The following is a 16,599-nucleotide window of genomic DNA, read 5'->3' on the forward strand; positions in this document are numbered from 1 at the left end:
CTGAGGAATCGAACCCAGGGCCTCAGGCATGCAAGGCAAGCGCTCTACCACTGAGCCACCTTCCCAGCCCCTCTACCTTAAAATTTTTAATTAATTAATTTTATCAGCATTCAGCCATTTGGGGAGGCATTTCATTGTGCTATTTCCATTGTAACTTTTTAAAGATCTGATAACAGTACTTCAATAGACTTGTTTTCCCTTTTTTAGTATGAGATATTTTGTTTCTTTGATTTTTAAATGCTGTTCTCTAAAGAAGGGCTTCACAGGTTGCACCAAAGTTGTCTCTGGCACAAAAAAATGTTAAATACTTCTGACATATGTGCCCTCTAACTGCTAAGCATGCATTAAAAACTGGCATACTGACTGGATGGCTCATACTCTAAAAGAAATAATTAAAAGCACTTTAAAACTGTAAGAGAATCTAAAATGTAAGATTTTGGTTTCTGGGGCTGGGAAGGTGGCTCAGTGGTAGAGCGCTTGCCTTGCATGCATGAGGCCCTGGGTTCGATTCCTCAGCATCACATAAGCAAAAAGAAAAAAGCTGGAAGTGGCACTGTGGCTCAAGTGGTAGAGCGCTAGCCTTGAGCTGAAGAGCTGAGGGACAGCGCCCCAGGCCCAGAGTTCAGGCCCCATAACCGGATCCCTCCCCAAAAAAGATTTTGGTTTCTTTGGGTGAGCTGATGTTTTTAACAGTCTCAACTAATCATATTTTCTTAACTAATTTATGGAAAAGAAAAACTGGTTGTAACATCCATTATTTGGGACCACAGCTCTTCTATTCCACAACTCTTCTACAGGAAAGCTTTCAAGATCGATGACTGGATTTGAACACATTGAGAGTACGTGACAGCTTTAGCTCCAAAAAAAAAAAAAAAATCTGTGGTTCAAATAAGCCTTGAACAAAAAAGGTCAGGGAAGCAACCCTGGGCCCTGAGTTCAAGCCCCAGGACCAGCAAAATAATTAATTAAAAACAAGCCACAATAAAAATTGCAATGTGTGATGGCCACACAGAGGTTCATTATAGTTTTTTTTTTTTCCTACTTCCTTTTACTCTATTTTTTCAAGAGAGGTTACACTGGGGCTTCATCTTAGAGCCCTGTGCTTACTAGGGACACACTCTACCACTTTGGAATCATGGCTGCAGCCCTCTACTTTTGAAATTTCTATAATAAATAGTCCCTCTCCCTTTCCCTTTTTCTCTTCCTTTCTTTTCTTTAAGAATCTCAGCATTCAGTATAGATCCAGTCCACAGAAATGATTATTCTGTATGTAAAGGAGTGAAGCTTGCCATGGTCCCACCTGCTTCTTTCTCTTCTCAGAATCAGGGCTCCTCCATACTTGCATTGCTCCTGAGTTTGGGAAAGCATGTAACCTTGCAGGTTTTCATGGGATTTTATGTCAAACCATGATCAATAACCACATTTATTATTAATAACTAGGTTAAACCAAGTCTTAAAAAATTATCAGTAGCAAGTTAATTCTCTAGCTGATTTAATTAGTTTTGTTCTTTCAGTGGCCACAGAATGAATCCCTACCTCTGGCTAGTTAGTATATTTGTGTTGCTGGGCAGGGAATTAGAATCAGATAAACTGACACTACCATTGGGGAATAACTCCAGTCTCATGCTTCTCTGCCTTCAGCTAGTTCTACCATCTCTAATGAGATGTCCATTCTTCCTCCTCAGAGATGATGACAGTGATCATCTTTCTGACTTGTGCATGATAGAGCATTGATCTTTTACTCTAGTTCTTGGGGCTTCCAGTTTCTCTGTGGAGTTCTCAGAGAGTCTAAAAGTTGTCACCCACCAGTGGATACTGCCAAACAATTACCTGAAGCTTAGCACATGGGATCTAGAATCAGTTTCTAGATTTAAGTCCTGGCTATCACTTACATCTTGCAATAGTTTTTCCTTTTGTTCCATGGGGGTAATACTAGTAATTACCTTCAGAAAGATGTTGGAAGGATTAAGTCATATATACAAAGTATTGGGAACAGTGGCTGGGGCATGGCATACATGTTAACTATGGTTCCTGTGATCTTCAACAGAAACATTTTTGTACCAAGTGATGTCTATGTATCCCCCGAGTTACTATTTTAGTATTGATTATAAGCAGAGTTTTTAGCCTGGTGCCGGTGGCTCAGACCTGAGAACTGTGGTTTGAAGTCAGTCCAAGAAGAAAAATCCATGAGATTCCTATCTCCAATTAACTATACCAAAAAGCCAGAAGTGGAGCTATGGCTCAAATGGTAGAATGTCAGCCTTAAATAAAAAATCTAAAGGACAGTGCCAGACAACTGAGTTCAAGCCCCAGGACTGGCACCAAAAAAAAAAAAATCAAAATTATAGGTTACTCTCTGTTAGCAGCTTTCTTTACTTCATTGTGTGAGATGCCTTTCTGGTTAAAATTTGTTAAGATGATCTCAGTTGCATACATTTTTAAGTAAAAAAAAATCACTGAAAATTTACATAGACTTTCTTTGATCAGAAAAACTCACTTTTTTACAATCGCTTTAATTCAATAATTACAATGGAAAAGAATCATACAACCTATACAAGGTAAAGAGAAAAAGAAATTATTGCCTGTTAGTTTACAACTTCTGCCTTACAAGGGATCCTTTAAGATCTTTAAAAGGCCCTCTGTACAACTCCTTAATATAATAACAAAAATTTGTATCTAAAAATAATTTAAAAAAATCTTTAAAAAAGGTGTTGTATAAATCCAAGGCACAACAATAGAGTATTTCCAAGAAGATGAATGAAATAAATACTCAGCACAGAACTTACATATTTGATCTAAAGATGAAATGCAAGTTTCAATTTGAATCAAAACAGTGAGAGTGGCTTGCCTAGGGACCTGGGCTCTGAATAGTGAACTGAGAGTATTGTGTGCTTGTGTGTGGAATGAAAAAATGAAAACACTTAGCCTAGCAGGGCTAACCACCCTCAAGAAGTCTCAGATGAAAACTAACCAGAGTGTTTCAGGTGTAAAAAGGACCCAGTAGCTCTCATAGGTAAAGTGAAAAGATATTAGAAAGATTAAATTTTTTCCCATATTATTATTATTATTATTGTGTCTACTGGGGCTTAAACTCAGGACCTGTACTATTCCTTAGCTTTTTCACTCAAGGCTGTTACTCTATTACTTAAACCACAGCTTTTTGCTGGTTGATTGGAGATAAGAGTCTGAACTTTCTTGCCCTGACTGTGATCTTCAGATCTCAGTCTCCTGAGAAGCTAGGATTCCCAGTGTGAGTAAATGGCACCCAGCCACATTCTTTGCCACTAAGCAACATCAAGAAATGATTGGTTTTACTTTTTATTCATAACCAACTGGTTCCTGTTAGTTTGATAGTTATTATTCATTTGAGAAACTATCAACTTAATTAAACTTATAATCTCTATCTCTGATAGAAAATGAACAAGCTAAATCTAAAATAACATTGTATTTCTTTATGAACTTGGCTTGCAGCAATTTCTAATATATACCATTGGGGCTACTAAATTTTAATCGACTCTGATTAATCAATTTAATCATTTCTGAGTCTCATTTGTTCTTCAAATGTATTCATTCATATAAAAATGCAATTTGCATCTAAAAAATAAGTTTGGAAAAGCATTATGGTTTAGGTTTTGCTGAGTCATCCATCAGCCATCTTGTTTGCTGCCTGGCAAATGTTCTACACAGGCCACCTTCCCTCCCTCCCTCCTTCCCTCCCTCCCTTTCTTTCTTTCCTTTCCTCCCCTTTCCTCTATTCCCTGTTATGGGGGTTCAGCTGTTCTGCTCATGGCTAACAACCACGAGATTCTAAAAGTTTCACAGGCTTTCCTGCCCAGGCTGGCTTTGAACTACAGATCTCAGCCTCCTGAGTGGCTATTACAGGCATGAGCCACCAGCGCCAGGCAGATCACTTTTTCTATGGAGGAATATGGGAATCTCATCACTTGGCTCATGAACAGAGTGGCTGCTGTGGTGGCTTTGCCTCTGTGGTGAGGCAATAGTGGAACATCTACATAAATCATTTCCTGTGTAAGAGACAAGGAAGCAGCAGGCTGCTTGATTTAATCAGAGCTGAAGTATCTGTAGCCACCAAACCAAGCCTTTCAAAAGATGTCCTGCTTTCTAACTTATTGGCCTTAAGATTCAAATGTTAATTTTTTCTCACTTGAAAAATTGAAAGTTAGAATTTTATTAGAAACATCCCACTGATGAAGAAAAATAACTGTTTTCTGTACTTACTGAACATGTAAATCTAATGAATGAATGAACACAGAAATAAAGACACAGAAAGAATATTAAGAAATTCATGCCAGCATTAATCATTAAAATAAAAATTTTTTAAAAAGAGAGAAACCTATCATTTTTCTTCTTTTTTTTTTTTTGGGGGGTCTGGTCATGGGACTGAACTCCGGGCCTGGGTGCTGTCCCTCAGCTCTTCAGCTCAAGGCTAGTGCTCTACCACTTGAGCCACAGAGCCACTTCCGGCTTTTTTTTTTTCTGCTTATGTGGTGCTAAGGATCGAACCCAGGGCCTCATGCATGCAAGGCACGCGCTCTACCACTGAGCCACCTTCCTAGTCCAAACACATCATTCTTTAGATTCAGCAAACCTGCCACCCCTCCACCCCCCATGACAATGGTAAAATGGAGTACCATAGCAGTCCAAGCCAGCAAAGGTACCCCAGAAACAGCAGCAGGGCCATTCACAAGAGAATTGCTTTTCTCTTTCCTTTAAAATCTATGATAGTTTATAGCAATGGTAGACAGCTATAGTGTGTTAAATATAGTATTTCATACATCAATGTAACATGTATAGCAGTTAGTAGCAAAAACAAAGAGGAAGCATAGGAGTACAGTTGTTAACCTTTTATCAGAATTAAGTCACAACTAACTTGAAGTAGATTGGGTCAAGTTAAAGATCCATAGTACAGTCTCAAAAACAAATCATGAAGAAAGTAATTTAAAAAAAAAATGAAGCAACCTCCCCAACAAATCAACATCTGACTCTCCCACTGCTGACTGTGCCCAGCCTGCCCCGCCCACCCAGCCTGCCTCAGCGCTGGATGTCTCCTCCCCATCCACACTACCAGCGGCTCCTTGGTATCTAGCACAGCCCTCTGCTCTGCTCCATCACAGCACTGACGCCATTTGAGATTTATGCATTTGCTCATTTACTTCTTTATTATCCATCTCTCCATTTAAGAGAGGTTGCCAGGTGCCGGTAGCTCACACCTGTAATCCTAGCTACTCTGGAGGCTGAGATGGAAGATCATGGTTCAAAGCCAGCCCAGGCAGTGAGACTCTTATCTCCAATAAACCACTTGAAAACTGGAAGTGGGGCTGTGGCTCAAGCAGTAGAGCACTCGCCTTGAGCTGAAGAGTGCAGGGATAGCGCCCAAGCCCAGAGTTCAAGCCCCACAACCAACAACATTCATATGTACATATGTTAACATAATTATATATGTAATATAAAACTAGAATCATTTTCTTTCATATATCCCTTGTATATATAATAGGATATAACAAGATTTTTTTGTTTTTGTTTTTGCCAATCGTGGGACTTAAACTCTGGGCCTAGGTGCTACCCTTGAGCCTCTTTGTGCTCAAAGCTAGCACTCTACCACTTGAGCCACAGCCCATTTCTGGCCTTTTCCAATTAGTTTACTGGAGATAAGAGTTTCATGGACTTTTCTGTCCAGGCTGGCTTCGAACCACAATCCTCATATCTCAGCGTCCTGAGTAGCTAGGATTACAAGTGTGAGTCACCAAGTGCCTGGCTGGTATTTGTTTTTAAAATGCATACCACACCCAAGCCTGTAGGTATACACCTGTAATCTCAGTAACTCAGGAGGCTGAGGTAGAAGGATGGCAAGTTCAAGGCCATCCTGTTCTCAACAGCAAATTCAAGGACAGCCTAAGGTACATATGAAGAGCCTATCTCAACAACAACAACAACAAAAAACCAAGGATGTTGCTCAGAAGTAGAGTAACTGCCTACCATGCATATAGCAGGCCCTGGGTTTGCTCACCAGCCCTGAACAAAACATGTCTCACGTCAGATTCCACCCCCACCCACCAGCACCCCCTTGCCACAGCCACAATAATTGAATCATACCATTCTACTTCAATTTTACTTGCTGTCCTTTCTCATCTAGACCAAGGGTTGAAAGGGCCAAATGATGACTATTTTTGGCTTTGTAGGCCTACAATGTACATCATCTCTGCACATTATTTCTTTTGTTACCCTTTAAAAATGTAAACACTATTCCTAGCTTGAGAACCATATTGAAACAGGCTGATGGTGGGATTTGGCCTCCGGACTTCATTTTTCCAACTCCTGCTACAGTTCTGCAAGAGTCTTAAGATTAAACTTAAAATTTTATCTCACTGAACTCAAGAGCTCAGGTCAATTGATTGCACATAAAGGTACAGCAAAATGGGCAGGTTTGGTCTGATAGGCATTTGTTAGGAAGACATGCCCTAAGCTCCATGTGGGATGACCCAGTGATTTATAGGTCACAGTCACAAGACTTGCCTATTGTTTTAGAAGTTGAGGATCTCAATGTTCTCCCCTTCTCTCCCTACTACTGTGTGTAGTAGCAACTGTGCTACTACACACAGCCTGTGTCTTCCTTTGTCTACTTACAGCGTGCTCAGTGGGGCCCAGGAAGAGAGGAGTGCATCACTTCCCCAAGGCCTGCTCTTGTGTCTATTCTTTGCCTGAAAAGCTACTGGCTTGAAGACATCTACCACTAATGGTAAGAACAATTCGGCAAATATGGAATTTCTTTCTCTAGAGCTAATGGACACTACTTAGATCACATCCACAAAACCTTCCTAAAACATTTCTGAATGGGAAAGTTTCTGATTCTGTTGTCATTTCAGTAACTGATGATAAATGCAGGAAGGAAAGACATAATAAGGAAAAGGAAAGTGCCATCGCCACACTCTGGCCTACAGTTCCACTCCTGAAACTGTCATTCCCGTGGGATCCCAGAACATAGACCATGTCTTTCCCTGCAGGGATCTCACTTCTGTACTCTCCCATAGGAAGGGATCAGAGATGTCTGCCTCTTTCCTCTAACACCCAAAACAGAGTCACCCACTAGCACCTATTCTGCTGACACTATCCTGCTTGCCCAGAAAGAATGCAGAGCGAGGGGGAGCAGGAATGCTATTTCATGTCCTGTTAGGTCTTCAACCTCCAGAAAATGGTGGAGCCACCCACAGAAGACTGGCTCCATCTCCAGGCACTTCCTTCCTCCTCGTTCACATCTTGAGATCCCAGAATAATTCATTGCAGTGTTCTTTGTCATGTCCCTGCCACCCTGTGTTCAACTCCCCATCTTTATGGAAGGAAAAAAGGAACAAATGGTCCCTTGGGTGTTGTAGCCAAGCAAGCAGATGCTTCTAAAGGAAGGTAAGTGTCAGATGCAGAACTGCCTGACTGAAGAAAACATATTATCTAAGCAAGCTTTGCTCTGATGTAGCAAGTCCTACGTTTTAGATAAAGAAGGAGCAAAAGGGTGGAAATAATGTGTTTAAGGACAAGTTGTGAGTGAATGATGGAGCAGGAAATATATCTAAGTCCCTTGATTCACAGCCATGTTCTTATCTGCCAAGAGTGTAGCAGTGACATGAAGGGACAAGGGAGCAAACAGCCTGGGGAGGAAAGAAATGACAATCTTAGAAACATTCTGGAAAAGTAAATTAAACCCAAGGTCCCTTTGTAGCTGTTCTAAAGGAATGCCTAGGGTTCTGTGTTTCTGAAGAAGGGAATTCAAAGTGAAGTGAAAAATTTCACTGGGACTCAATTTCACATGTCTGACTTGGTAAAGCTAAGACAGTGACGTAAAGAAGGAGTGGTAGGAAGTTGTGGTTATACAATGTCATAGAGAATATTTTGTAGACATTTAAAAGCAACAGCAAACTATGCACACTGAATATGCTCACAAGAGGGTCGGCAGGAGCTGGGACGTGGATGATGTTTTATTCCTGAGCATCACTGCAAGTCGTAATCTCCTAGCAGCTCTGCTAGAATGTGGCTATGTCCCCCAAGGGCTGCTATGCTAGAAGTTTGGGCCTAGTGTGGCAGTATTAAGAAGTAAGTAGTAGTAGAATCTTTAGGAGGTAAAGCCTAGTAGAACATGGTTATGGCACTGAAGGCACTGCTTTGGGGGCAGATTAATGTAATTCCCACAGGAATGGGCTTTTATAAAGCCAAGCCACCCAATGCAATTGGACTCTTCTGCATGTAACTGGTTCTGTTTGTCTGCTATACTGTGACCCAGCTAAGGGTTCTACACAGATAGGGCCATGGATATGGTCTCTGAAGCTCTAAAACTGCGTGCTAAACTTCCGAAAAAAGAAAACCAAATGATCAAAAGTTTTGAGATCTCATATGGGAAAGAGACTTTGAAAAAGAAATCTGTCTAAGGCAAGGCTGCTCTGGCCTGGAGACACTGACACCATGGACTCAATAATTTCCTGTTAAGAGGGGTTGTCCTGGTAGGGGAACTTGGTCATTTTGTTGCATTGCCTCTACCCACTAGATGCCAATAATGATTCCTCTCTCTCACTGTGACAACCCGAAATGTCACCAGACATTGCTAGCTATTCCCTGAGGGGCAAAATCATCCTAGTGATTAAGGTTTACAGATATTCTGGTTTTCCCATCACACAATAAATGCACACATGCTAGAACCAGGTCTCTCAAAGCTCACATACTGATTACTCCATGTCATTTGTAACAGTTTTAAATGCGTGCTGATGTTGATAGCAAAAGGATACTCACTGTGTACAAGAAAACAAAAGTCTTTCCACATGAGCAGCAGAGTGAGTTTTGTAAAGCCTTCTGCATCATATTCCACGACACCTCTAAGTAACAAAAACATACACAAACAGAAAACCCTCATCAAAATAAGATCTAAAAGAGACAGGCCCAAGTTACGACTCTATTCATAAGGTCAGAGCTGTTGAACCTCAAATAGATTTCAGGCAGGTGAGGGTCAGGGAGGGCATGAGGTTTGGAATGAAAGCATCTAGGTTTAAGTCACAGCTTTGAAATGTGCTATTATGACCTCTGGCAAATCATTTAATCTTCGAATGAAATGAGGAAACAGAGGCTTCCTCATCTGTCAAGCAAATGCAGTATTAGTAAACTTCCTCTCAGGGTTATGAGAAAACAAGGCAAACCATAAAATGGAAGCATTAGTTATGAGTTATGAGTAAAAGGAGAAATTAAGAAACAAGATCAGCAACAATACTACAAAGCCCAATGTCACCATCCATCTAAATAATGCCTCAGTGCCCCCGGGTGCTTGCAGTCATGAGAAAAAATGACTATATTTGGGATTAGTATTACTTTTCTTCCAAAGTATGTAAAATCCTTTGGTTGCCCCCCCCTCCCCGCCCGCACTGCCCCCATACCCTGTCCTCTCGGTGAAGGGTGAAGTAGCCATGTCATAGGTGAGTTCAAACAGGGTGTCAGAGACAACAGCTCCTGATTGGTAAGGGAGCAGGCAAGAACCACCCATGCTCCCTCCATGGCATGGCCACAGCTCCATGCTTTCCAATTCCCTCCTGGCACCAAGTTCCACTCCTTCTCTCAAGTATGAGTCACCACTTTTGGGTCTAATATTAGATTCCCGCCCCCTCCCCCCCAAACCATGAGGCAGTGTTGGTGGTAAAATCCTGTCAGGAGACCTGAATCCTAGAGACATGGAGTTCCAGCTCTGGCTATCTTTTTTTCTAAGTGTGTGACTTCTATTGAGTCAATGAACTTCCCACAGTCTTAGGGATATCTGAAAAAAGGGAGCAGAATTTCCTGCCAGCCTCATCTCATGACTACACTAGAAGATGATGGAAATAAAACACTTTGCAGGCAGCACAAAGCTCAGTGGTCAGGGGTCACTTCCCTGGTGCCATAGGAGTCATTATTACCAAGGTTTCTGTGGCTGGGCAAGGCATGCTGCCTCTCTAAGAGAATATTTGCTTCTGTTAATTGTTAAAGAATGCAACAACAACAAATGGTTTGGTGTTGGTAGCTGATGCCTGTAAATCCTAGCTACTCAAGAAGGAGGAATATGGTTTAAAGTCAGCCTGGGCTGAAAGTCTGAAAGAGCCTATCACCAAAATATTAGCATAAAGCTGAGCTACAGTTATGATTCAACTAGCAGAGTGAGCAAACTGAACTTGTACAGTATCTTGAGTTCAAACCCAGTTGCGGCAAAAAAAGTAGAGAAAGTGGGGTAAGAAGGGCAGTAGATGGTGTAGGTTGCTCATGGAGTAGAGAACCAGGAAGTACAAGGCCCTGAGTACTACCAAAAAACAGTTGAGTTTTTAAAAAGTAATTCTGGGGGCTCTAGAATAAACAAAATACCATAAAGTATCATAAGTAAGAACTCGGTGCTATTTTCTTAACCAAATCTACTGGTCAGAGTCACCAGCAAGTGTGAGTATTGTTAGCATATGGTTTAAACAAAGTAAAAACTTACGTGCCAAAGTGACTGAGGAAAGCAGCAATATACTCTCTTCTTTTGTGATATCCTTGAATCACATACTGCACCTGAAATGGGAACCCAAGCTGAGAAGAAGCATAGAAAATTCTCAATGCTTTATAGAAAAACTTCAAAGATTTAGAGAAGTAGAAAGGATGAGAAAATAAACACCCATATTCCCACCACCTATATTCAACAACTCTGAATATTTTGTCTACTTGTTTCATCCAGCTATCTACCTACCCATCTATCAATCAATCCTGCTGAAACATTTCAAAGAAAATTAGAGACATTGTGACAGTTTAATCCCTAAATACTTCAGTATGCAACTTCAAAGAAATACGCCATTCTCCTATGAAACTACAAATACCCTTACACCAACAAATTTAGCATGCTGTCCAAAGTGTTCTCCAGTTTTTCAAAGGCATATTATTAGTTTGTCTTTTTAAGACTTTCAACCTATGATAGCACCTCCTCCAGTGTGTGTGCATGTATGCTTGTATATGTCCCAAAGCACACACATGATTGCCTTTTTAAAGACACTGATTGCTTTCTTTTTTTCCTTTATTTTGTATAAAGTGGACGTTAGAGCTAAAGGTACGATTCGTTTCAGGGTCAACATTTTTTGCAAGACATCTTCATACGTAATACTGGGCTTCTCCAAGTGGTTAACAATAGCCAGGTGACTCCATTGTAAAGAGATGTGCCCTTTTGCCTTGGTGAATGTGTACCACAGGTACAACCGTGCCTCCAAATCTACAGTATTTACCTCTTGAAGAAGCTGAAGGCATAGTTCCCTATCAACTACTCATTTAGGAATTTTAGTATTTGTTGGGAGATTCTTGACTGAATCAATTAATTTCATTAATTAAAAATAATGGTGCAAGATGGTAAATGGTGGGCTTAAAAACATCTATCATCCTTTTTGCTTTATCGGCTGACATTCTCTATACAGCACTTTTTCCTATCAATTGGAATAGGTTGGTTATCTCAAATTCCTACTGAAAAGCTAAGATAATGCTTTCTTTTAAACATCCTGAAATTCAGAATGAGAAGTATTAGAATCAGAGATTGCAACTTTTTATATTTCCTTGTTACCACCAAATGACAGTTTCTATTTAAAAAATTGTGAACTCATTAAGTTAGGCATTTGAAAGGTAGTCATTATGTACCAGCTTCTTCCATTAAAACAAATTATTTACAATGTCCTTGCAATGGTTGAAAGAAGCAATAAGAAAAAGACCCCCCCCCCAAATTGTTTATATTGGCTGCAGCCACAATACATTTCCATGGCTAAAGAAAGCTCAAGATAAAGTACTTGGAATAACCTTGACACAATTGGTACTGATAGCCATGTTGTACCCTTTAAAAGTAAAACAATTCTATTTATAAAATAGGGGTTTATGTCAATTTACAAAAACAGTGCTTACATTGCAAGCTTAATGCAGGTTCAGAAATGTTATTTTCGGAAAAGAAAAACAGATGATAAGCTTGCTTAAGTGGCTTTGTTTGAAAAGGGGATGAAAACAGTTCTGTGTACTTGATTTTAAAAACAGAAAACCATTTTAACAGAAACCCACAACAAAACTGGCTATAAAGATAGATTCCAATGTAATTATGGAAATTCATTTGAAGAGATTGTTCCTAAAAGCAGCCCATACTGTCCTCGTTTAGAGCAAACAGAAGAACACCAATTTCAAAAGACAAGTAAAATTAATGAAAGGGAACCAGATAAGAAAAATGAACTGATTCTTCTTACATTTCCGGGAAAACGATATTATAACTTTTTTTTGAGGAAAATGTATGACTAGAAATTAATCTCAATTGGAGAGCTTTAAAAAGGCTTTTCTTCTCAGTTCTGTAAGACTCAATTTGCATTTTTCTCTATAATTCTGGGACACAGATTTGAAGGCATTGCAAAGCCCCAGAATGTAAATAAGGACTCTGTCCTCTGCATATTCTCATAGGAGGGTAGTAGCTAGGGGAATCTGGTCTCAGGAGAAGCCACCACTCCATGAGAGCTAAATGCCCTGGAATCTGGGCCAGGCTCAGCTGCAGAGTTGCCAGATTTCAGTTTCTTTGACATTTAGAAAATAATACTGAAGGCTTTGCGATATTATTGCACTTCAAAAATATTTCCTATATGAAGATGCAGTATCTTTCCAATGAGAGACAAACAAAAGATCTATTTTTTTCAAGCCAATATGAACAAGTCAACAGGAACAAAGAAAACAGTACTTTGGTAATTAAACAAACTGAGTCACAGTCCACGTGGGAAAGGAAAGAAAGCCAGAGTTGCTAGTGCATTAATATCTCTAGTTTTCAGCTATACACTCTGGCTAGACATTAACTACATTCATATGCTTTCTGGAAATACCTGACAATTAGCATTATAGTAGATTCAGCTACCTGTAATGGGCTCATGCATGTAGCTAAGAGAAAGCTTTAGATGATATGATATGGCTGAGTAGAAGACTAATGAATCTGGAATTCTTGCTCTCAGGTATGACAGGAACAATCAAGGACTGATTAAAAGGAGAGGTTCAGAAAAGCAGGAAGAAATGAAAGCAGTTTAAAGAATTACCCGGTTGCATTGTATACATAAATTGCGTTGTTAAGTGACAAAAGAAATCCAATAAATAACTTAAAAATTAAGAAAAGCGAGGGGAGGGTAATGTGTAGGGGTGGGTAAGAATGCTAAAAGGGCTGACATTCGTCAAGAGCACTGCATTAATAAACTGCTCTGTTAAATGGCAGCTCCTCTGTACAACTACTTAAAGAAAATAAAAAAATATTTTAAAAGGAATTATATTGATAGCATCTAGTGACAAGTACATCCATAGGCATGCATGTAACAGACGATCTGGAAAGAAGGGGTCACAAGTGCTACATTTTGCAAAAACTTGGGGAACAAAAGGAAACTCAAGAAAAGGATGACTTAGCCGGAAACTGGATGCTCACTCCTGTAATCCTAGCTACTCAGGAGGCTGAGATCTGAGGAGCCTAATTCAAAGGTAGTCCACGCAGGAAAAGTCCATGAGACTCTTATCTCCAATTAACCACCAGAAAACTGGAAGTGGCACTGTAGCTCAAGTGGTAGAATGCTACGCTTGAGTTGAAGAGTTCAGGGACAGTGCCCAGACCCAGAGTTCAAGCCCCACGACTAGCAAATAAAAAAAAGGGGTGTGTGTGACTTAATTCTCAAGATACCAAGTAAAAAGATGAACATAATACTGCAAGTGGAAGTCAGGATCCTTAGAAAGGAAGAGGAGAACAAGGAAACAGCAGGAGAAACGGATGGGTTGTGATTCTAAGCAGATAAAGTGATATTAGATGGTGGCTAAAGTAAAAGATGGCCTGAGGAAGTAGGAACACTCAGGGTCATTCTGGGGATGTGGCGTATGAAAGAAAGGATCTCAGAGACAAGAGGTGTCATGAGACTTGCATTTACCTTGTTGGTGAGCAGGTGGCAAATTTGAGGAACATAGTCAATGAGACATCCTCCTCCTGGAAAAGCAGGAATATGAAGAGCTGAGGAGCCTCCCAGGGCACTGAAAGGAGAAGAGCACAGGAACAGTTATCTTAGGACGAAGCAGCTTAGGAAGTGATGCCCTAAATTAGCAAATCCGATCAGCACAGGTAAATGTCAGACCAACATTAATAGTTATATATATATTATTGTGTGTAGTATTTAGGCATACTTTGAATTGTGCCTAATTAAGGGATGGACAAAGTTATTCATTAAGTACCTGAGCTGAACTAATCTAATTGATGCCACATTGCAACATTACAATGAAAAGACTAGTTCTCTTGTTTATCAGTCCTATGATCTTGTAGCCTTCCAAGTATATAAGAGAAATGTACAGTCCACATTCATTAATAAACAAGATCTAGTCAATAATCATTGATTCAATCACTAATTTACAATGTTGATTCAGAAATAGTTCACACATCTGACATTTTTTCCATTCAACCAACATACAATTAGTAGGAGGAATTGTTCAGAAATTTATGGTATATATTTCATGTCTCCCCTTCTCTCTCTCTGTCTCTCTCATCTCTCTGTCTCTGTCTCTTTCTCTCTCTCTGTTTTTGCTGGTCATGGGCTTGAACTCAAGGCCTGGACAATGTCTGTGAGCCTCTTTGTGCTCAAGGTTAGTACTCTACCACTTGAATCACAGCACCATTTCCAGCATTTTCTGAATAGTTTACTGGCGATAAAGAGTCTCACAGACTTTTCTGCTTGGGCTGGCTTCAAACTGTGATCCTCAGATCTCAGCCTCCTGAGGTGCTAGGATTACAGGTGTGAGCCACCAGCAGCCAGCTCATAAGCCACCCTGAAGTTTTTGCCTGCCTGCTTGTGCCTGCCTGCTTGCCTTCCTTCCTTCTTTCCTTCCTTGCTCCCTCCTTCCTCTCTGTCTGTCTTTTATTTGAAGTATTGAGGCATCAGGGACTCTTCTACTTGACCACATTTTTCAGACAAAGACTCACATTTTTGTCTGGGCCAGCCTCAGACCACAAACTTCCTATCTCCTACCCAACTAGGTGGGATTACAGGTGCAAGCCACTATGCCCAGTCCACATTAGCTTTTCTTATTTTAATTTTATTTCAATATATGCATTTCTCTAAGCTCCATAAAACTTTAAATATGGTAGGATATAGAACACTCTGAAATTCCTTAATCTTATGGTTACTTTTATCTGAGTCTCTCCAGTTACAAGTTGTTAAGTGGAAGAAAAGGATGTCATAGTAATTGCCTAGAAACTCATTTCCAAAGAGTATAGGGCAGGCTGGTTGAGACAGAAAACATAAAAGTACTCTAGACCTATCCTGGGCTGATGATAGATTTCTGAAATTATTTTATATATGTTTACAATGTGAATGAAAACCCCAAAGAACCAAAAGCCAAGGATAGGCATGGAAGTAGATGTGGAGTATACTTTTTTCTACTCAGAGGAGAGCTAAAAGCAAAATAATCCTGACAACAGAAAGTATTATATGACAGTCTTCAACTCGGTATGACATTAATGAGTCATCTGTGCTTTGCAACTGTACAGGAGCAGCAAAGCCATTGTTTCCTTTCACTACTCAGTGCAGATGTTGGATTAGATTTAACACAAACTCTGAAGAAGTCTAGGGAAACTATGATGTCACATGAAGCTGAGACAGGCTCTGTCCTCTCTTCCATAAGCACGAATACACAGAAGGCTTACCCCTCACCAGAGGGTTCTAATGATTCCACTGGGAAGGAAAACTGATCAAGAAGAAAATACCATTGGACAAGAAATATGAGGTTACTGTTTATACTCTGTGGTTACTGGTTAGAGATCTGTATAATGTAGATACTGTCAAGATCCACACTACTTACAGCTTACTAAAATAAACAATCCTAAGCATTATAAAATTCCAAAAATTTAGTTCCCTGGAATTGACTGCTGTAGCCTCTGACTTTGATGAAACATTCAGAGTAAGTTTTTAATCAATCAAATTGCCTATGAGGAAGGAAAATAGTTTGTGGATAATTCTTGGAACTTAAATGTCTCCTCCTTCATCTCTCTATTATCTCTCCCTTATCCAGAAATCAGGTCATTCTGAAACGCAGCCATAAAAAAATTACCTATGATGAAAAGAAGTCCAAGTGTGAAGAAATCCAAGACTCAGTGGGGTTTGCTGGAAGACCCACATTTCTGTGTCTTACTTATTTGATGATCAAGAACTAACATTTGTTAGATGCTCTATCATATTATCTGACTTAATGTTCCCTATTAGATAACTTATTATAATTTCACAGATAAAGAAATCAGGGCTTGGAGAGCACAGAAGTTACCTCCACTTCACACAGTTAGTCTCTAGTAAAACCAAGATGGAACCACAGATGTCTGCCTGGCCCTGTAGTCCATGCTGCTTCTTTCTATTCTTTCTTTCTTTCTTTTTTCCCTCCTTCCTTCCTTCCTTCCTTTTTTTATGGGTTTGGTTGTGGGGCCTGAATTTGGGCCTGGGCGCTGTCTCTCAGCTCTTCAGCTCAAGGCTAGCGCTCTACCACTTGAGCCACAGCGCCACTTCCGGCTTTTTTCTTTTTGCTTATGTGGTGCTGAGGAAT

At 40.0% G+C, this 16,599-nt stretch overlaps 1 protein-coding gene across 1 annotated transcript in view; it reads right to left on the reverse strand.

Annotated features, from left to right (window-relative positions):
* The window catches only part of Bre (brain and reproductive organ-expressed (TNFRSF1A modulator)), a 405,798-nt gene that overhangs the window by 64,244 nt on the left and 324,955 nt on the right, over nt 1-16,599 (reverse strand). The window contains exons 8-10 of the mRNA XM_013013787.1: nt 13,950-14,049; nt 10,496-10,566; nt 8,794-8,876 (exon numbers count right to left, since the gene is read on the reverse strand). Coding sequence (XP_012869241.1) covers nt 8,794-8,876; nt 10,496-10,566; nt 13,950-14,049 — 254 coding nt within the window. The remainder of the gene's footprint in view (nt 1-8,793; nt 8,877-10,495; nt 10,567-13,949; nt 14,050-16,599) is intronic.

This window comes from Dipodomys ordii, unplaced genomic scaffold (assembly GCF_000151885.1).
Source record: "Dipodomys ordii isolate 6190 unplaced genomic scaffold, Dord_2.0 Scaffold20, whole genome shotgun sequence".
NCBI classification, from domain to species: Eukaryota; Metazoa; Chordata; class Mammalia; order Rodentia; family Heteromyidae; genus Dipodomys; species Dipodomys ordii.